This window comes from Salmo trutta, chromosome 1 (genome assembly GCF_901001165.1).
Source record: "Salmo trutta chromosome 1, fSalTru1.1, whole genome shotgun sequence".
Lineage (NCBI taxonomy): Eukaryota > Metazoa > Chordata > Actinopteri > Salmoniformes > Salmonidae > Salmo > Salmo trutta.
In genome coordinates, this window is record NC_042957.1 from 65085750 (window position 1) to 65107858 (window position 22109).

At 41.3% G+C, this 22109-nt stretch overlaps 2 protein-coding genes across 2 annotated transcripts in view; one reads left to right on the forward strand and one right to left on the reverse strand.

Annotated features, from left to right (window-relative positions):
* Positions 1–4339, reverse strand: part of LOC115197362 (protein kinase C alpha type-like) — a 109453-nt gene extending 105114 nt beyond the window's left edge. Inside the window, exons 1-2 of the mRNA XM_029758831.1 lie at positions 3881–4339; positions 2599–2630 (exon numbers count right to left, since the gene is read on the reverse strand). Coding sequence (XP_029614691.1) covers positions 2599–2630; positions 3881–4050 — 202 coding nt within the window. The 5' untranslated portion in view covers positions 4051–4339. The remainder of the gene's footprint in view (positions 1–2598; positions 2631–3880) is intronic.
* Positions 4340–7585: 3246 nt separating this feature from the next.
* Positions 7586–22109, forward strand: part of LOC115205311 (centrosomal protein of 112 kDa) — a 183120-nt gene continuing 168596 nt past the window's right edge. The window contains exons 1-4 of the mRNA XM_029771136.1: positions 7586–7687; positions 8323–8428; positions 8543–8733; positions 8877–9040. Coding sequence (XP_029626996.1) covers positions 8329–8428; positions 8543–8733; positions 8877–9040 — 455 coding nt within the window. The 5' untranslated portion in view covers positions 7586–7687; positions 8323–8328. The remainder of the gene's footprint in view (positions 7688–8322; positions 8429–8542; positions 8734–8876; positions 9041–22109) is intronic.

Sequence of the window (22109 nt, forward strand, 5' to 3'; positions counted from 1 at the left end):
CTACATTTATCTATCTAAACTGGAAGCACCATCGCAATAACTGATGCATTAAGTCCAACTCCTAAGATTTGGGTTTGCTTAGAAAAATGTGCTTTCCTTGTAGTAGAAGAGTAATCAATGTGCATGCAGAAACATGTATTAAAATAAACTGAGTTTTAAACTGCAACATTTAATTTGATTAAGTTTCAAATCATGTTATCAATTTATAAATTAAATTTGTGCACTACACATTCAAATATTGAATTTCAAGTTCTGAATACAAAACCAAAGAACGTTTCTGGTGGCACTGAAGTAACTCCACCTGCTACGCTTCCTGTCATTTTGGGCTATTGCCAACACTCATAGTATTTTGTATTTAATGGTGATATTGATGTATAAATGTGTATCAGCTCATGTAATGTTAAATGATTGCGTTATTATATTAACTTAATGAGCTACCTGAGGCTGAACGTCTAAACGTTCTATCCTGACCCTGTGTGAGCAGGCTAGAGCCAATACCCCTAATATTCCTGGCGCTAAGTACCCCAGTGTAACGAGGGCCTGTACACCCCAAAGCAGTGCAACGACTCTACAGAATACTGCTGGTGTGTTACCACCGAGGGACAGATGTCGTCTCTCCACTCCTCCAGGCTCTCCCATTCCATGTGTAGTGAGACTGGTAGGTGCAAGCATGTGTACTGTCATATCACAATTTGAATATTATAATCAGATTGATATACTATTACATTACCAGTTGGCATAATACCCTAATTAATGGCATGTTGTAATTATTGTCCTTCAGTCCCTGAGCAACCAGAAGCTCCCAGAGAAGACTTCAAGACCCAGTGTTACTGAGGTGGCAGGACCTGTTAAACAATACCCCTGTGGGTTGCCCTTATGGGTTCCAAAGGCCTCTCAGAATGTTGGACCTCCTATGAGTGGCAGCCCAGACATATCCACCCATCTCCAGAATCCACTGGTGGACAGCAAGGTAAAGGAAACGCATCTCCCTCTGCTGCTGAGCAGCAAGAACCGGCCCCATGGATCAAGCAGAGTGTTGGGCCCCACCAGCTCCCATGATCCTGTTATACCTCCATCCAGCATTATTTTTCATTACCATAACGACTATGAACGAGGCAGTGGTTTTCTCCAACACCCTCTACTCCCCAGGAGACACAGCCCAGCCCTCTGTTAGTGTTGTATCCCACGTTATCAGTAAACCTGTGCCTAACCAGCCTCTCCTTAGACCAAGTGCTGGATCCAAAGGAGTGCAGTATCCTATCCTCAGGTAATGTACTGTTACAACTACATGTGTACAGAAGTCTAATTTGGATGACTGACAAATGTTTCTCCCCACAGACATTGGCAATTGATGCATGAATGATGGGCTTTAAGGTAAGTGTCAATTTGTATGGCATTCCAAATGTGATTTGCTTTGATTACTTAGTACTAATGTTGTTCTACATCCTATAGGTTCTACATGACGTTCATCCCCCTTGGTGATGCGCAAATGTCCAACAAACTTTTGGCATGGAATTATATTTTGCTGTTCTGAATTCAATGGTTATTTTGGGAATGTAGATTTGCTATTTCTTACAATCTAACAGTCAGTTTTCCTTTACCCTTCTACATAGCTACAATCTGACTCCAAGAGATTCAAACACACAATTACATTTCAGGTACTGGGAACTTGGGTATTGCTGTAAATCCTTCTAACTTTTCCAACCAGCCTAGAAATGACTAATCAAAGGCCTCCAGCTGTGAATAAGAGAACTGATACATTGGTATTTAGTCATAATAAGTGGCTCTGCATGCACATTAATTCATCAAACAGAATGTGAAAGTTCACCTACGGAGGCAGTGTACTGTAGTTTTACTTTTCTGTGGAAAACTGTTAACGAATGCCATATTTGGAAGAAGCCTGAAAAGTGGCCATGCTGCACTTTTGAAGTAAATTTGAGAACACTGGCCCCATCCAAGGTTTTTGGCAGATATTAAGAGTTACTGAGGAAGAGTGAATAATGACCTGATTATCAACAAGCTATAAGAAAGATGCAGCATCTTGTCTGAACAATAATGAGAATAGAATGATGATATGATGGGTTTACACTTCAGGAGAACAGACTGCATCAAGTATACATGTAAGAGCAGTCAAATCTCCAGCCAGCGACTAGTCAGTCATCACCTCAGTCTGGACGGAACAGTTTAACGCACTCAATGAGCCCTACTAGACTACACTACATAACATTAGTCTAAACAGTTGTCTATGGGGAAGTACTTTGGTGCTGGCGGATTCAGAAGCCTTCACTGACTGTATCCCTGCTCTTCAAAGAATAGCAGACATTGTTGCACTCTGAGCAGGGCTTTGAGACGTACAGTAACTGCACAAAGGAACAAGCAGCTGGCGTCTTCATTTGTAGATTGCTAATGGATTTGACATCAACCAAACTGGCTTGTGGAAGGTTCAACGTCCCCTGTACAGTGGTATGAATATTAGTGATTAACTGTTACTGGAACTATAGGAAGTGCATCATACAGTATATGGAAACTGGATACCTAATGCTAAGCTAACATGAGTGTGCACGTGTAAAAATGTACACAGGCAGAACACTGGGTTACCTTGGCACTGGAATCCTTGTTTCCCAAAGCCCCTGTGAAAAGCAGTGAGAAGGAGCAGTGAGTGACAGGACAGATGGTCTTACCTGTAAGTCATACAGTAGGTTCCCACTGGGCAAAAACTGGTTGAGTCAACATTGTTTTCATGTCATTTCAACACAATGTGACATTGAATCAATTTGGATTTCCAAAAAGTCAACTTAAGGGCATTTTATTTTTTTTAAACCTAAATCCAATGACGTGAAATGTTTTGAATTCACGTTAGTTGACATCTCAACCAAATGTAAACTAATTAGATTACCTGACATTGTGCCCAGTGGGGTAGCTCTGGTCCAGGGGGCATTAGTGTGCTTTCCTCAACTAGTAAAGGAAAGCACACTAATGCCCTGGACCAGAGCTAGAAGTAGGGTTACTGCTATATCATTTGATGGTACTCATTTACAGTAGATGGCGGGTTTAGACGTTTCCAGGCTATAAGACATGAGCATGGCAAGATGTGTGGAGGAGGGAAATTAGACTTCAAAAGACGTGAAAGATCAATTTAATAGCCTACTTAATGAACGTTTTAGAGAACAAAAAATATTAGACATGCCTCTGATTAAGGGGGTGTATCTTTCTTGGCAAGATGAGTAATTATGGGGCGAGTTTAGTATGGCCTGGTTGGAAAATAATTTGCCCATTAACATCAGTTAGCCTAGTGGTTAGAACTTTGGGCCAGTAACAGTAAAGGTTGCTAGATCGAATCTCCGAGCTGACAAGGTAAAAATCTGTCGTTCTGCCCCTGAACAAGGCAGTTAACCCACTGTTCCTAGGCCGTCATTGTAAATATGTGTTCTTAACTGACTTGCCTAGTTAAATAAAGAAACATTTTTAAATCCATACCCAATTCGGGAGCGCTGAATTCTAGTTGCCAATCAGCGCGCAGAAGGGTGTTTTTGTAAGGTGACGGGCGAGCTTCATATGATTTTACGAGAATAACACATGTGAAATTAACTGTTCGCATCATGGTATTTATTGAACATTTATAACTATTACATCCAATTAAGTTATTTGAATTAACAAATTATACACTTTGATCAGGGTAAGCGCCTAATAGGCTAATTATGAGTCTAATAGAAGTGCCTCAAAACCCTTTAACACTTTACATATGGCAACTATTTTGCATAATTCAAAACAAATAGGGTAAACAAGGAAATACACTAATACGACCGGAATGACGAGAGCGCACCAACTTTTCCTATCCCCTTTCACACAATGACGGGTGCGCAAGAGCATTGATGCTTACCATATGAAGTCTGTGCAATGACTGCAGAATGTCGGTTGCTTGAAAAACCTGGCAGTAAATTTGTGATTTTTGACTTCATGCACGTTTTTCTGCCGCAGAGCACCTTTGCGGGCGAAACGGTTCCCAACAGCAGCTGAGTCGCTATAATGTAAAAGATGATAATCAGCCATTGCAGAAAAAAAAGTAGGCTACACGGTAGTACGGTTTAGTTTTACTCCAAGGTATCTTCACTTGTATTTCTACACGCGCACTAAAATACTATAGGCTACCGCAACTGCGAAATAGCCACTGGACAGCGGGTTTCCCTTTTGCTAGAGCCACCGCTGAGCGCTTCTTTTTCATTCTCAGTGACGTCAATAATATGATATCCAGTGTTGAGCTGCTGCTGTTGGAAATTGCAAGCCAGCATTGCCATCATGTGGATGAAGCGTATTATTACAGCGATGGGCTATTCTCAGAAAATAATCTGTATTTAGGCTAGCTCATAAAGGGTAGACCTATATCATTTCTGGTAACAAATATGTTTGTACCTGGGACAATCCCAGTTTAACCTTCTTTGTTTCCAAAATCTACCTCTGTTGCACACACCGCTTTCTTTATTTTCATCGTGAACAGGCTGCGTGACCTTACCTCACCACATCGATTTCTGGGTCGTTCCACCAATTCGGTTCCTTTTAAGATGTGCGACTTGGTGAAAAGAATCTTTGGATTTCACCTCATTGTAACATTCTGCCATAAAGAGCACATGTTCAATAATGTAAAAAAAACTTTTCCCATCTCTAGAGGTAAAAAAAGACTAAAGTAAGTACCTAATTAAGTGCCAAATAAAGTAATAGGTTTGACCATAACAGGTTAGATCATCTCATTTTAAATCAGCCATGAATCCTATTGTGACGGGGAATGGAAGCTTGGGTGCAAGAGGGAGGAGCAATTGAATGCTTCACACAAGAAAATGAAATTGTTAAAACGTTTCTAGCCTGTCTATCTATAGGTAACAGAGTTTACATGTTCTCAACTCACTCAGTTTTCCACTACACAACACCAGAAAATTACCAAAAGAGTAGAACAATCCCACCTGCTTTTACATTATGATTTGACTATCAGATGTTAAATGTTTATTTAGAAAAATATATTTAAAAGGGAATAGTTTTACCATATTAAAAACGAGAGTTCAGGTTACATAAGCGTTGACGTTAAAATGAGGGACTTATTTTTTAACCTTAATGAATCATTAATCACAAATTCTTCAGGAATTACTTTATCAAAGCAACAAAATAAATAGGGCTTTACAATGATGGTGAAAACTTGGAGAAACGTTTGGGTTAAGTGGGTTAAGAACCTTCCTGGAAGTCAGAGGGATGACAAAATGTTGAATTTTTAGCAAGTCTTTTCAAATAAAACGTTTGATCGAATTCTCCATGTGGTCTATATTCATTGAATATAACATTCATTATTGGTGCCCAATTTCTACTTACAATAAAGGCACAGAAAATAAACTCCTTTAGTTGAACGACCCTAATGACTAAAGGGCATTGCTTACTGAAAAAACACGTTCAATCACTTTCGCAAACCAATAATCCAGCAAGCCCTATAAATAGTACGCCAAATTCACGATATTGATAATAGGCCTAAACATTTCCATTACAAAAATAAAAAAGACTATGTAAATGTTTGCTATTAATATCATGATTTTGGCTTATCATGTAAACTCAACAAAAAAATAAACATCATTTTTTCAGGACCCTGTCTTTCTAAGATAATTTGTAATAATCCAAATAACTTCACAGATCTTCATTGTAAAGGGTTTAAACACTGTTTCCCATGCTTGTTCAATGAACCATAAACAATTAATGACCATGCACCTGTGGAACAGTCGTTAAGACACTAACAGCTTACAGACGGTAGGCAATTACGGTCAGTTCTGAAAACTTAGGACACGGAAGAGGCCTTTCTTCTGACTCTTAAAAATACCAAAAGAAAGATGCCCAGGTCCCTACTCATCTGCGCGAATGTGCCTTTGGCATGCTGCAAGGAGGCATGAGGACTGCAGATGTGGCCAGGGCAATGAATTGCAATGTCCGTACTGTGAGACGCCTAAGACAGCGCTACAGGGAGACAGGACGGACAGCTGATCGTCCTCGCAGTGGCAGACCACGTGTAACAACACCTGCACAGGATCGATACATCCGAACATCACACCTGCGGAACAGGTACAGGATGGCAACAACAACTGCCCGAGTTACACCAGGAACACACAATCTCTCCATCAGTGCTCAGACTGTCTGCAATAGGCTGAGAGAGGCTGGACAGAGGGCTTGTAGGCCTGTTGTAAGGCAGGTCCTCACCAGACATCACCGGCAACAACATTGCCTATGGGCACAAACCCACCGTCGCTGGAACAGACAGGACTGGCAAAAAGTGGTCTTCACTGACGAGTCGCGGTTTTGTCTCACCAGGGGTGATGGTCGGATTCGCGTTTATCGACGACGGAATGAGCGTTACACCGAGGCCTGTACTCTGGAGCGGGATCGATTTGGAGGTGGAGGGTCCGTCATGGTCTGGGGCGGTGTGTCACAGCATCATCGGACTGAGCTTGTTGTCATTGCAGGCAATCTCAACGTTGTGTGTTACAGGGAAGACATCCTCCTCCCTCATGTGGTACCCTTCCTGCAGGCTCATCCTGACATGACCCTCCAGCATGACAATGCCACCAGCCATACTGCTCGTTCTATGCGTGATTTCCTGCAAGACAGGAATGTCAGTGTTCTGCCATGGCCAGCGAAGAGCCCGGATCTCAATCCCATTGAGCACGTCTGGGACATGTTGGATCGGACGATGAGAGCTAGGGCCATTCCCCTCAGAAATGTCCGGGAACTTGCAGGTGCCTTGGTGGAAGAGTGGGGTAACATCTCAAAGCAAGAACTGGCAAATCTGGTACAGTCCATGAGGAGGAGATACACTGCAGTACTTAATGCAGCTGGTGGCCACACCAGATACTGACTGTTAACTTTGATTTTGACCCCCCCGTTTGTTCAGGGAGACATTATTCCATTTCTGTTAGTCACATATCAGTTCAGTTTGTCTCAGTTGTTGAATCTTATGTTCATACAAATATTTACACATGTTAATTAAGTTTGCTGAAAATAAACGCAGATGACAGGGAGAGGATGTTTATTATTTTGCTGAGTTTATGTATAGTGTAGAATGTTACGTGGAATTTTCGAAAATGCTAAAATGTACTCTGGGGGGTGGAGTGTACATGTTTGCATGTAAACATACAGTAACCAGTCGAAAGTAACATCACAGCAGACCTGGGTTCAAATAGGTCTACATTTATGCATATTTAAATATTTGTATTTTAAATAAAAACATTTTTTGGTCGTTCAGTATTTTAAAACAATGTGGCCGAATCCAACCACGAATTAGTATTTGAAAGCATTTAAAAATATATACAAATCCTGTAAATAGTCCTATTTGAAACTATTTACAAATGGGCCTAGCCTAGGCTACTTGTTTCCAATGATTATATATTTTTTTTAACCTAGAACCAAACAGAACTGTGCATAGTAAACGCAGGTCTGCGTCACAGAATTATGTACAACTATTTAACTCTATACTCAATGCAACATCTTGCAAATGCACAGAAAGGGTACCATTTTGGAATGACAGCACGAGCACTTGTTTCATCAGCTTTGACAGTTTCTATGACAACAAGGACGCTCCCGTTTTCTGTTTACGGAAAAAGGATGTGACGTTTGACGCAGTCTGTGTAGCAGAAGTTTGAACCGTTTAGATCTGCAGAAGCTGGTAATTACAAGCCAATAATTCTACCTTTTCCAGTATTATCGTACAATGTTAGCTTGAAGTGTAATATATCGTAATTATCTAACTAACGAGTAAAATTAATACAAATTAGCAGTGAATACTAAGCGCGCGGCCACTTTGTCGTTTTGATGTGCTGCTTGAACTACTGTTAGTAACAGAACTGATGCTAGCCAGATTGATACTGTAGCTAACAAAGCTAACTTAGCTAGCTGCACCATTATTGGCAAACTAGCTATATGTCAGATTCAGTTGTGAGAGATAGCTAGTAGGATAGATATGCCGTCCTCACCTTCTCGATGCAAGTCGAAGTGTCTAGCAACGGTTCAGTTGTTATTAGCCAGCTGAGCTTGGTGGCTCAGTCTGTGTAGCTAACTCTTCTAACGTTAGTCCTATGCAGGGATGCCGAATTGATGACAGTAACAGCAAAGACTTGCTACATTTGTATTGAAACCTCTAGTTCTGAAGTTGTAGGTTAGTTGCGCGTGTTTTTTTGAAGCAATAGCTTATAAAATAGCTTATAAAATAATTCCCTCCAGGGCGGAGTGGACACGTTTGCATGTAAACACAGTAACCAGTCGAAAGTAACACGTTAAGTGTGTGTTATTCCCAATGTGCAGGACATTATGAACAAACAAGAGGAGACATGGGAGAAACTGGACTCAGAGTTTGACCATCATCTGGTTGACATGAAACCATATGTCCTAAAACTCCCCCACAAGACAGGTAGGCCAGTTAAAATGAGTTGTATTACTAAAAAGCAAGTGTTCTATAAATTGTAATTGTCATATGTGTTAGTAGTACATTGATTGTAATTTCTTGCTCCCTATTTGACCTCAGAGCGCCAGCGGTGTGCCCTGTGGATCAAGAAGCTGTGTGACCCAGGTGTATCCGGCTCGGGCCTGATGGGACGCAAGAACCGCAACATGTACGCCCGCCTGCTCCTGCACATGCTCAGAAGAGGGGTCCTGGAGGGCCCTTTCAGCCACAAGCCAGAGTCAGGCAGTCTCAAGACTCTACCAACATATATGGTAAACAAACAATCCTCGGTATAGTACTAAAGTGCGCTGATGATGTAAGCTACTATAAATAGTATACTTTCTGTTCTATACTGCTAGTAGGCTGCCCATGTTGCTTATGTTTGGCCCAGTTCTGCACCTTTTCTCATTGCCAGTCCATCTACTTTGACGAGCCTCTATGTGGCCGGGGCCTGGATCAGAGCACTGCAGGCCTGCCTGACTGGGTAACGGGAGAGCTGGGCCAGGGTGACGACCCCTGGGACAGCCTGCTCAGAGAGAGGGCCAGCTCCTCACCCACAGCCTACTCTAACACACACAGGTAGGTTATTCCCCGGCATAGACTAGAGCTTAAGCTACATACTCAACTGCTATGCCTGCCAGCTACAGTAAAAGTCTGCTGAATTCAAACACACACAAGTGTCTATTCTGGAATAGACCACCTCACCCTCTGGGCAAAAGTGTTTGAGTCAACATAGTTTCCTAGTTATTTCCTCTTACTTAAAAACCTCTTAGATTTAAAGTCCCCTGTTTATGGGACCTGTGTGATTCTGCATTGACTTTTCCCACAACCTAAATATGCTGGTCTGCCCTTGAATTCTGAAACATTGTCTAGGCTACTCAACATGTTTTTTTACAGTAGTTGCATACATACTTCAATGTAAAAGATAAACTGTCTGTTCACCTGTTAAATCTGACTGTATGTTATACACCGCATTGCACTGAGTGATAGCTTTTATTCCCACGGACACAGTAGTATATTTTCTGAGCCTGTGTGACCTAGGATGGGAAATATGAAACCACTTGAAGCTGGGTTGTCCCTCCTGACATTTTTACATGAACTCCTGGCTGAACCCTACGTCACAGCCACTGACAAAGCACATGCCTGCAATCCTTACATCATAGTGCTGCAGGAGAGATCAAGTCGATAGCCATTATCTAAAATAATTCTAGATTTTAAACAAACACTTTGTTTGTCATAGATGGACAATATTAATATGAAATGAAAGGCGAGTTCCTAACGAGTTCAGGAAGCCAAGCTAGAGCTCTGTGAGACGTTTACAGCAATGGGGGCAGACATTTTGATCAAGAGAGACCTTTTGAAAATATGCACATTTTCTCTAACACTAAACAGACAAATGTGTGTTTTACAGTTATAAGGAAGGTGACATCTTATAGTTAGTGGTTTTATAAATTGATTATACTATATTTAGAAAGCATATAAGTAATTTCAAGCCTTGTTCATACAGTTCTGTTGAATAGGAAATACAAATATGAAATATTTTATATGATGTATAATATTTTGTGTCCTGAGAAGTGACTACAGCTCAGCAATTTATAACTATATTTACCAGAAAGGGGAGATTTTAACCTTTCTTGGAGTATGCAGCATTACTAGTTATTGTTTATGGCCCTCATGCTAAATAATTACTTTTGGGGATTACGTAGATTACATTTTTGATTACATTTAACTCGTTTTTAATTCATGTAATCACATTGCATTGACGTAGCTATTTAGTTGAATTTACACAACATAATCGACATGGTTGTGCTCTTTTTGCGCAGTCTGTATTGTTTTCGGCAGCTTGACGGAATACCTCATGACAGTGCAATCAGATATGGAGAGTGGAAACTTGCATTTTTGTATAGGCTACTGCATGGTCCCTAGACTTCCTGTTTCTATGTTCTTAAGTAGTCTGAAATAAATAAAAAACAGTGGCTAACTGTTGTGGACTTGTCAGCAGAACATTTGAATTCAACAATTATTTGCATTGACTTTTCCTCCAACCTAAATATGCTGGACTGCCTGTGAATTCTGAAACATTGTCTCGGCTACTTTTAATTATTGAATTATTTTTTACAATAGGTTAATTACAGTAGTTGCTCTTTAACACATCATTGTATGATGCAATGAACCACTTTATAAAATAAAATGCCAAACTTTTTTTTTTAACCATAGTGCAGGTATTCCCAAACTGGGGTACACGCAATGTTGTCGGGGGTATGCCAAATAAACATGTGATTCATATAAAAAAACGATCTGCACATTTTCAAACGGTCCATTTATATTTTTTCCAACAGGGCTATACATCTGGGTGAGGTTTTTTTCTCGCCTGAGTAGCCTCGTTTTACTGCCAAAAATAAAGCTAAACCATCTAGTGTTCAGTGAAATAACAACACAATGTCAAATACAGGTAGCCTAGTCAAATAATTAACATCCAATCACATTAACCGTTACTCTCTCGCGGGAATTCCACTAACGGTCCGTAAGTAGCCAAACGTAGCTGCTGCTCATGTTGGTATCTGTACTGATGTCGCAAAAGCCATGACAAGGAGACACAGTGGAGTGGTAACCCGCGTGCAAGCAGTTGCTCCCGATGCCACTTGGGTACACTGCAGCATCCACCGAGAGGCGCTTGCTGCCAAGGGAATGCCTGACAGCTTGAAAGATGTTTTGGATACAACAGTGAAAATGGTTAACTTTGTTAAAGCAAGTCCCCTGAACTCTCGTGTATTTTCTGCGCTATTCAATGATATGGGCAGCGACCATGTACAGCTTTTACAACATACAGAAGTGCGCTGGTTATCAAGGGGCAAAGTATTGACACGTTTTTTTTTAAATTGAGAGACAAGCTTAGTTTTCTTTACTGAACATAATTTTCACTTGTCTGACCGCTTGCACGATGACGAGTTTCTCACACGACTGGCCTATCTGGGTGATATTTTTTGTCGCCTGAATGATCTGAATCTAGGATTACAGGGACTCTGCCCAACTATATTCAATGTGCGGGACAAAATTGAGGCTATGATTAAGAAGTTGGAGCTCTTCTCTGTCTGCATTAACAAGGACAACACACAGGTCTTTCAATCATTGTATGATTTTTGTGTGTGCAAATGAACTCAAGCTTACAGACAATGTCAAATGTGATATAGCGAAGCACCTGAGTGAGCAATTACGCAGGTACTTTCCCGAAACGGACGACACAAACAACTGGATTAGTTATCCCTTTAATGCCCTGCTTCCAGTCCACTTAACGATATCTGAACAAGAGAGCCTCATCGAAATTGCAACAAGCGGTTCTGTGAAAATTTAATTGAATCAAAAGCTACTGCCAGATTTCTGGATAGGGCTGCGCTCAGAGTATCCTGCCTTGGCGATTCGCGCTGTTAAGACACTGATGCCCTTTGCAACCACGTACCTATGTGAGAGTGGATTCTCGGCCCACACTCGCATGAAAACTAAATACAGGAACAGACTGTGTGTGGAAAATGATTTAAGACTGAGGCTCTCCAATACAACCCAACATTGCAGTTATGTGCATCCTTTCAAGCACACCCTTCTCAATAACCTGTGGTGAGTTATTCACAATTTTTGATGAACAAATAAGGTTTCAAATGTAAGCTGGCTAAATAAAGAGCAAAATTATTGATTATTATTATTATTTGTGCCCTGGTCCTTTAATAGCTCTTTGTCACTTCTCCCGAGCCGGGCTGTGACGACAACTCACACTCATTCTTATGTTTAATACATGTATTGTATAATGTTTGTGGCAGGCTTTCAATGATGGCAAAAAACAACATTTCAGAGTGTGCTGACCCTGGTACTAGAGGGGATACGCAGCTGGAGGATGAATGTTTGAAGGGGTACGGGACTATAAAAAGTTTGGGAAACACTGCTGTAGAGAATCAGACAAAAATCTAGGCTACACTCTTTCCATAGTCAAGCCTATCTCAAAATACAACACTGCCCCTTTAAGGCTCTCCTGGAGGATGGTTGGCCACACTTGGTAGCCTATAAAATATTGCAACATTACAATTACAACCAAATGCTTTTTATTTCTTTATAAAATAATTCCCTCCAGTGCTTGAAATTAATGGCTTCCCATTTTCCCTGGGACGCAAGAAATATGTCTACGGTTCAAAACAGAGTCTGGGACAGTTCTGGGACGACTGATCCAAAATTCATACAACCATTGCACATTAAAGAAAAGCAATGAGGTCTGATACATATCAGTCTGTTTAGCCTAAAATATTGATAAAGTTTTATTTCTTCATATTATAAGCGTAAAAATGCACACTTGGCTGTAAGCTATGGGCAAACGTTCCTAAATGCAATTGGCAGGAAAACACTGTTCTCAAAAGCACACGGATGTGCAAGTGATTTCATGTGACAGAGATTAGGAAAGGGGAGATCTAAAGATGCATTAACTAGCATGGGTTACTCAGATGACTAGAATTATTCCTTTGGCTGCTGGACAGTAAAATAATGTTGATTTGAAAACCAATAGAACATGAGAAAAATGCTTTTTTCAATGGCATATTAAGTGTTTATAAAGTAATTCTCTCAACATTTCTATTGTTGTATTTTGGCTAGGCTAGGCTACTTTGAAACAAGGTAAGACCCACTTCATAAGATGACATAAAACATCTAGGTTTTAAAAATGTAAGTTTATGGTTAAATAGTTTCCAAATGCTAACCATCTCCGATTAGATTAAAGATGGGGGATGTGCGGTGCGCAACAGGTACTTTCCCTTTCCTTCACTCTCCGTCTTGTGATCATTTGATCTGAACGAACTGTTCCTCGAGCGTGTCGACAGAATCAAGCTTATAGACATTAATGTTAATTATCCTTCATTATATTTGTCTAACATGACTGGTGTTTAGCCTATATTTATGTAATTAAAAGTCTCATTAAAGTTTCGCTACATTTTCTGCTTCCTCCCTCATATCAGCGTTGGTTTGGACATGAGGCTGTAGCCAATATGCATATCACCTACACTATGACATCTAGGCTTTTTTATTTATGTACATGAAAAATATATTTTAATTTTATTCCAATGTTAGCCTCTGATCCAATTCTGATCGGTGTATTTTGTTTGATATTGTGATTTTTGTGATACATTTTTTTGTTTCCATTCGGACAACTTAAATCTATAGCTTATTCTTCTTGTCTTAAATATATATATATTTTTTTTACTTGTCCCGGACAAGAGGACAAGCATTAATGTGGAGCCCTGTACATAGCCAATCTATTTACTAGGCTGCTACCCACTGTGCAAAAATATTGTTTCCATGTAATTGAAACAAAATAAATTCAATGTGACGACGTTCAATTCATGTGGAAAAATTATTGAATTTGCGAAAAGTCATCAACGTAAGGGAATTTTGTATTTTTTCTCCACAATTTCGTGATTACGATCTTGTCTCATCGCTGCAAATCCCCAACGTGCACGAGAGAGACGAAGGTCAAGTCATGGGTCCTCCGAAACATGACCCGCCAAGCCGCGCTTCTTAACACCCTCCCGCTTAACCCGGAAGCCAGCTGCACCAATATGTCAGAGGAAACACCATTCAACTGACAACCGATGTGAGCCTGCAGGCGCCAGCCCCGCCACAAGGAGTCGCAAGAGTGCGATGAGCCAAGTAAAGCCCCCAGCCGTACCCTCCCCTAACCTGGACGACGCTGGGCCAATTGGCCGGTGATGGCTGGACTCCGGGTGATGGCCGGTTGTGACACAGCCTGGGATTGAAGCCCAGGCTGTAATGACACCGCAACTCTGTGATGCAGTGCCTTAGACCGCTGCGCCACTCTGGAGGCCTTCACCCAACTTTTAACCTAAATCCAATGACATGGTTACATTTTTGGTTGATTTCACATTAGTTGACAACTCAACCAAATGCAAATCAAAACTAGACATTGAAAGGATGTCTGTGCCCAATGGGTAGGCCCAATTCAATGAGGGAGGGAGGGACCTGTAATGTTTTGAATCTACTTTTTTTATCTGGGCCAAGGGGACAGTGGTGAGTGGTTCTTGGAAAATGTCATTAAACATGTGTTGATAGGGACGACTAGTTGCTTGCAGTGGAAAATTCAGTGGCATCTTGAGCCAAAGAACCATTCAGGTCAGATAGATTAATGGTGGTTCTGTTTGTGGGCCTATGTGTATAGTCACTTTAAAGATACACGTACGTTTGATTGTGAAAAGACGTTGGCGTGACGTACGAGATGTCCTTGTCACAAATCCGACCAGTTACACAAGCATGTCTAACGGTAACCTCAGTTAGCCTAAGTACACTGGCTGTATTGAAGAGCTGGGTTTTATTTTGTCTGACTAGTGTCTGATTTGGATAAGAGCATTTAAAGAGTATATAGATCACAGGCTGAAGGCCTGATGGAGAAAATGACTTAGCACACATGCTCTTTAATGTGTCTCTCCCATTTAGATAAAACTCTAGGGACTTAATTTGACTCCTTGCGATGTATGATCTTTTGATCTCTGCCTCATGCCATTAATCAGGCAATGGGGTGATAGGTCAAGTAGTCATTTAACTTCGGGGTGCTTGCAGGTTAGACTGTATCAGCAATCCTGTTCTATATCCGGCAATCCTGTTCTACACTGAGTATACAAAACATTAGGAACACCTTCCTAAAATCTCGGAAGTATCCTGTTGGGCCTCTGGGTTTAGAAACTCTGTTTTTAACTGGCTAGGAGAGACACCATATTTGGCAGGAGTGAGTAAGTTCCAGATTTGGCCACAAGATGGCGATACTCACCGGCAGAACCCTGGTGGTTCTCTGTTCTCAACTTATAAAGTCTAGTTGTGTCTGTGTGAAAGGAATGGGGGTAGCAAGCTGATCCAGGTTAAGAGATCATCCTCAGAGGCCCTGGTGTGTAGCCTACCTGCTGAGTCCTGGTACTCACATGTCACTTATGGATCAGGCCTTAAACACGCCATGATTGTCTTGACACGTTGTTGTCTTTGGAGAGCTCTGAGAGAAGGGGGAGAGAGACGAAGTGTGTGTATGTGTTGGGGGAGCCGAATGTTGACTCGGCATGTGTGGAAGTGTTGAGTTCGTTACTATAGACGAGGGGAATTTCTGGTCTTTCTCCCCTCATAGCAAACAGGCAAAGGTGGAAGGATGAATGTGTGGTGGTGGTTAGCATCATATTTCTTAACCCCTATATGTGAATCCGTTCTGTTTCTCTCTCTTTGTTTTTCCTCTTTCTGTTTTACTCACCCTGACTTCGGTCTATCATCTGAGCTCCACACATGAGAACCCTTAACCTCTGCCTCTCCATCCACCTCGCCAAGTGTGACAATATCATTGTCCTTGCAGCAGCAGACATCAAACAGCTTTTATAAATGACCTGTTTAGCCGCCTAGGGTTTTTCCCTGTAAGGCAAGAGTCTGTTCGTTGACCTTGTCTCCAGGTGGTTGAGTTAAGGGGTCCACGTCTTGTTTCTGCCACAGGGTCTGGCTTCCTTCCTTGGGGTGCCTGAGGGTGAGACCTAGGGCCTCTGGCTCCTGCACCTGGAGGTCATGGACAAAGCGTATAGATGTCAGGCTGTTTTAATAAGACTGGCTGCAGCAGGAGAGACACACACTCCCCCTCTCTCTCCCTTAGCCCCGACCTGCCTGACTGGCACAGCTTTGATCTCTGGGCCTCAGACTCCAGACACATCTGATTCAATTATCCTCATCCACCTGTTGACTTTGAGGCCCGACATTGCACTGCTCGCTTGGCCCCGTGTGTGTGTGTGTGTGTGTGTGCCTGCTAGTTTTCACGTAGGCTGCTTTTACAGCTGGTACAGAGACACACAAAGGATACAAAATATGCACACCATTAGTTTCATGATGATAGGTTTGACCTCAACTGACACTGTAATTGAGAACATACAAGTTTTGTATCATTCAGTCTCGCTCACTTTATAACAGAATGTAGACACATAGAGAGAGCCCTCACCTGCCTCTGATGCTGAATTTCACTGGTCCACCTCTATCGCCCTCTTATGCACAATACATTTTCTTCAGAAAGGCAAGTGATCTTCTGTGGTCAAACTGTCAGTCTCTTGTGACAGAAAAGTACTTCATAGAACTCTGGAGTGTTAAGGACATGAGGAAAACAACAAAGCGAATATATAGGCCTAAATGACTGTAGTTAAAAGTGCCCTAGAGAAATAATTGGATGTTTTCATCGCATACCTCGTACATTACTGGTTGTTCTTTCGCCTATCGTCTCCACCCTTCCCTAATTGTGCAGATTTATTCAGTCATTGTTAAGCCGGTGTAATTGCCTCCAGTGTATGTGCTTAATTAGCTGGTAATACCAATTAATGAAGCATAGTTTGTCAGAATCAGTAGCCGAGGTTCCCATTGTTGTCTGTTCTCTCTTGGTTGTGTTCAGTAGGCATGAAATGGAAGAAAAGTAGTTTCGCTAGGACGTGTCCTAGTGCAGTGATTCCCAACTCTGGTCGTTGAGTACCCCCAACAGTACATGTTTTTGTTGTGGCCCTGGACAAGCACACCTGATTCTACTTGTCAACTAATCATCAAGCCCTTCACAAGTTGAATCATGTTTTTTTTGTCCAGGGCTACAACAAAAATGCATGCTGTTGGGGGTACTGGAGGACTGGAGTTGGGAAACACTGTTACACTGCCCTCAGTGCTCTGATTCTGTCAGAGTCAGCAGAGGTTCCCATTAGTGATGCACCGATATTACATTTTTGGCCGATACTGATATCCAATATTTTCCTTGCCAAAAAAAAACGTTACTGATAACTGCTATTTCAAATTTGAACGGCCTTTTAACTCTTGGGCAGGTGGGACGCTAGCGTCCCACGGTTCACACTATTCAACAGCCAGTGAAAAATCAAATTCAAAACCACAATATGTCATAATTCAAAGTTCTCAAACATACGACTATTTTACACCATTTTAAAGATGCACGTCTCCTTAATGTAACCACGTTGTCCGATTTCAAAAAGGCTTTACGGCGAAAGCTTAAAGTTAGATTATGTTAGAACAGGTATAACACAAGAAAAACCACGCAGTCACAAATACCAGAAATTCTGCTAAAATTAAGCACTAACCTTTGACGATCTTCATCAGATGACACTCCTAGGACATCATGTTACACAATACATGCATTTTTTGTTCGATCAAGGTGATATTTATATCCAAAAACAGCCTTTTACATTGGCGCGTGATGTTCAGAAAATATTTAGCCTCTAATACTGCCGGTGAATCAGCACAACAATTTACAAAAATACTCATCATAAACATTGATAAAATATTAAACTGTTATTCAAAGAATTATAGATGAACATCTCCTTTATGCAACCGCTGTGACAGATTTCAAAAAAGCTTCACGGGGAAAGCACACTTTGCAATAATCTGAGTACTGCGCTCAGAAAAATACACTAGGCAATACAGATACTCGCCATTTTGGAGTCATCTAAAATCATAAATAGCATAAGAAATATTCACTTACCTTTGATTTTCATCAGAAGGCACTTCCAGGTATCCCAGGTCCACAATAAATGTTGTTTTGTTCGATAAAGTAATAATAATAATTTATGTCCAAATAACTCCTTGTTGTTTTCGCGTTCAGTAAGCTACTCCAAGTGTAGGAAGCGTGGCCAAAATGTCACGACGAAAAGTAAAAAAAAGTTTTATTTACGTTCGTTCAAACATGTCAAACGTTGTATAGCATCAATCTTTAGGGCCTTTTTAACTTAGAACTTCAATAATATTCCAACCGAACGATTCCAGTGTCTTGAAAAATGTTTTGGAACACAGCTAACTCTCACGTGAATGCACGCCAATGAACTCATTTGCTTTCCTGAGTCAACAACTTCCAACTTCCTCTGTTCGCTCTCTGTTCATCATAGACGCCTCAAACAACTTTCTAAAGACTGTTGACATCTAGTGGAAGCCTTAGGAAGTGCAAAATGAACCCTAAGTCACTGTGTGTTCAATAGGCAATGACTTGAAAGGACTACAAGCACCAGACTTCTCACTTCCTGGTTAGATTTTTCTCAGGTTTTTGCCTGCCATATGAGTTCTGTTATACTCAGACACCATTCAAACAGTTTTAGAAACGTCAGAGTGTTTTCTATCCAAATCTACTAAGAATATGCATATTCTAGTTCCTGGGCCCGAGTAGTAGGCCGTTTAATTTGGGTACGTTTTTCATCCGGCTGTGAAAATACTGCCCCCTACCCTAGAGAAGTTAAGCGTTCTAGTACAGTTAAATAGTTAACACACACACATGAACGCAGCGGTCTAAGGCACTGCATCTCAGTGCAAGAGGCGTCACTACAGTCCCTGGTTCGAATACAGCCTGTATCACATCCGGCCGTGATTGGGAGTCCCATAGGGCGGCGCACAATTGGCTCAGTGTCGTCCGAGTTTTGCCTGGTTAGGCCGTTATTGTAAATACCCCATTTCATTGATCCCCAATCCTTATGTAAAGCTGTACAGTGCAATATGAATGTCAATACACACAATAGGCTGACTGGGGAGGTGATTTCACACAGTCTCGCGATAAGAGCTACAATGTTAATATTTGCGTAAACTCTTCACAGTTGGGTTCTGTGGGTGTCACTGACTAGACTGATGACCAGTGCCCCTGTGACAACAATTTTGGACCCCCTTGTGGCCCCCCTAAATGTGGAGTATGAAATAATTTTGACATAACAAATTTTTGTTATCGTTCTTTTTTTACATCCGTTATTAGACAGTGGCAACGCGGAACACTAATGATTGTGAACATGGTCTTTTGCCTGCAATGCAGTGAAGAAAACGATATGACAACAATAACGTCTAATGTAACTGGCCCCTCTAACAGTACAACTGGCCCCAGCTTGGCCCCCCCCAGTTGAAATGGTCTAGAACCGCCACTGCCTATGAGTTGTCTCGCTGAAATTGTCTTACTCTTTGAAATGACTGCTCGACATGATGACTGTTCGATCCACACAACAGACATTGTGAGCTAAGTTAGGAATGCTATGTTGCATGTGTAGCGCAACATTTTAGGTGGCGTTATTACGTCATGTGTGTATGTAGGTATGCATGTCAGCTTTAACATCGGTTTTGCACATTGGCGTTAAACTAGATATCGGGCCGATACTGATGTTGGCATTTTTAGCCAATATTGGCCGATTCCGATATGTTCACCGATATATCGTGCATCCATAGTTCGTTCCCATTGTTGTCTACTCTATCTCACTGGCTGCTCGGGTGTATAGAAATGTAATGAATAGGGCTGGGACTTGCCAGCGACCTCACAATACAATATCACGATACTTACAGTACCAGTTAAAAGTTTGGACACACCTACTCGTTCCAGGGTTTTTCTTTATTTTGACTATTTTCTACATTGTAGAATAATAGTGAAGACATCAAAACTATGAAATAACATATGGAATCATGTAGTAACCAAAAAGGTTTTAAACAAATCAAAATACATTTTATATTTGAGATTCTTCAAAGTAGCCACCCTTTCCCTTGATGACAGCTTTGCACACGCTTGGCATTTTCTCAACCAGCTTCATGAGGTAGTCACCTGGAACGCATTTAAATGTTTTCTTTTTTTATTTAACCTTTATTTACCTAGGCAAGTCAGTTAAGAACAAATTCTTATTACAATGACGGCCTACCCCGGCCAAACCCTAACCCGGACGACGCTGGGCCAATTGTGCGCCGCCCTATGGGATTCCCAATCACGGCCGGTTGTGATACAGCCTGGAATAAAACCATGTCTGTAGTGACGCCTCCTGCACTGAGATGAAATGCCTTAGACCGCTGTGCCACTTGGGAGCCCAATTAACAGGTGTGCCTTGTTAAAAGTTAATTTGTGGAATTTCTTTCCTTCTTAGTGCGTTTGAGCCAATCAGTTGTGTTGTGACAAGGTAGGGGTGGTACAGTATACGTAAGACAGCCCTATTTGGTAAAAGACCAAATTTATGAAATACAATTTTATTTGTCACATACACGTGTTTTGTAAATGTTATTGCGTGTGTAGCGAAATGCTTGTGTTTCTAGCTCTAACGGTGCAGTAATATCTAACAGTAAAATCTAACAATTTCACAACAATGCACACAAATCTAAAGTAAAGGAATGGAATTAAGAATATGTAAGTATTTGGATGAGCAATGTCAGAGTGGCATATACTAAGATACAGTAGAATAGGATAGAATACAGTATATACACTACCGTTCAAAAGCTTGGGGTCACTTAGAAATGTCTGTGTTTTTGAAAGAAAAGCAATTTTTTTTGGTCCATTAAAATAACATAAAATTGATCAAAAATACAGTATAGACATTGTTAATGTTGTAAATGGCTATTGTAGCTGGAAACGGCAGATTTTCTTCCTGTGTTCCAATGGCACGTTGTGTTAGCTAATCCAAGTTTATCATTTTAAAAGGCTAAATGATCATTAGAAAACTCTTTTGCGATTATGTTTGCACAGCTGAAAACTGTTGTGCTGATTAGATGCAATAAAACTGGCCTTCTTTCGACTAGTTGAGTATCTGGAGCATCAGCATTTGTGGGTTCGATTACATGCTCAAAATGGCCAGAAACAAATAACTTTCTTCTGAAACTCGTCAGTCTATTCTCGCTCAGAGAAATTAAGGCTGTTCCATGCGAGGAATTGTCAAGAAACTGAAGATCTGGTACAACGCTGTGTACTACTCCCTTCACAGAACAGTGCAAACATTGGCTCTAACCAGAATAGAAAGAGGAGTGGGAGGCACCGGTGCACAACTGAGCAATAGGACAAGCGCATTAGAGTGTCTAGTTTGAGAAAGACGTCTCACAAGTCCTCAATTGGCAGCTTCATTAAATAGTACCCGCAAAACACCAGTCTCAACATCAACAGCGATTAGAGGACCGCCACAGAAAAGAAAGACCCAGAGTTACTTCTGCTGCAGAGGACAAGTTCAATAGAGTTAACTGCACCTCAGATTGCAGCCCAAATAAATGCTTCACGGAGTTCAAGTAACAGACCCATCTCAACATCAACTGTTCAGAGGAGACGGCATGAATCAGGCGAATTTCTGCAAAGAACCCATTACGAAAGGACACCAATAAGAAGAGACTTGCTTGGGCCAAGAAACACGAGCAATGGACATTAGACCGGTGGAAATCTGTCCTTTTAGTCTGAGTCCAAATTTGAGATTTTTGGTTCCAACCGCCGTGTCTTTGTGAGACTCAGTGTAGGTGTACGGATGATCTCCGCATGTGTGGTTTCCACCGTGAAGTATGGAGGAGGTGTGATGGTGTGGGGGTGCTTTACTGGTGACACTGTCAGTGATTTCTTTAGAATTCAAAACACACTTAAACAGCATGGCTACCATAGCATTCTGCAGAGATACTCCATCCCATCTGGTTTGCTCTTGGAGAGTGATGGAGTGCTGCATCAGATGACCTGGCCTCCACAGTCACCCAACCTCAACCCAGTTGAGATCTTTTGGAATGAGTAGGACTGCAGAGTGAAGGAAAAGCAGCCAACAAGTGCCCAGCCTATGTGGGAACTCCTTCAAGACTGTTGGAAAATCATTCCAGGTGAAGCTCTTTGAGAGAATGCCAAAAGTGTGCAAAG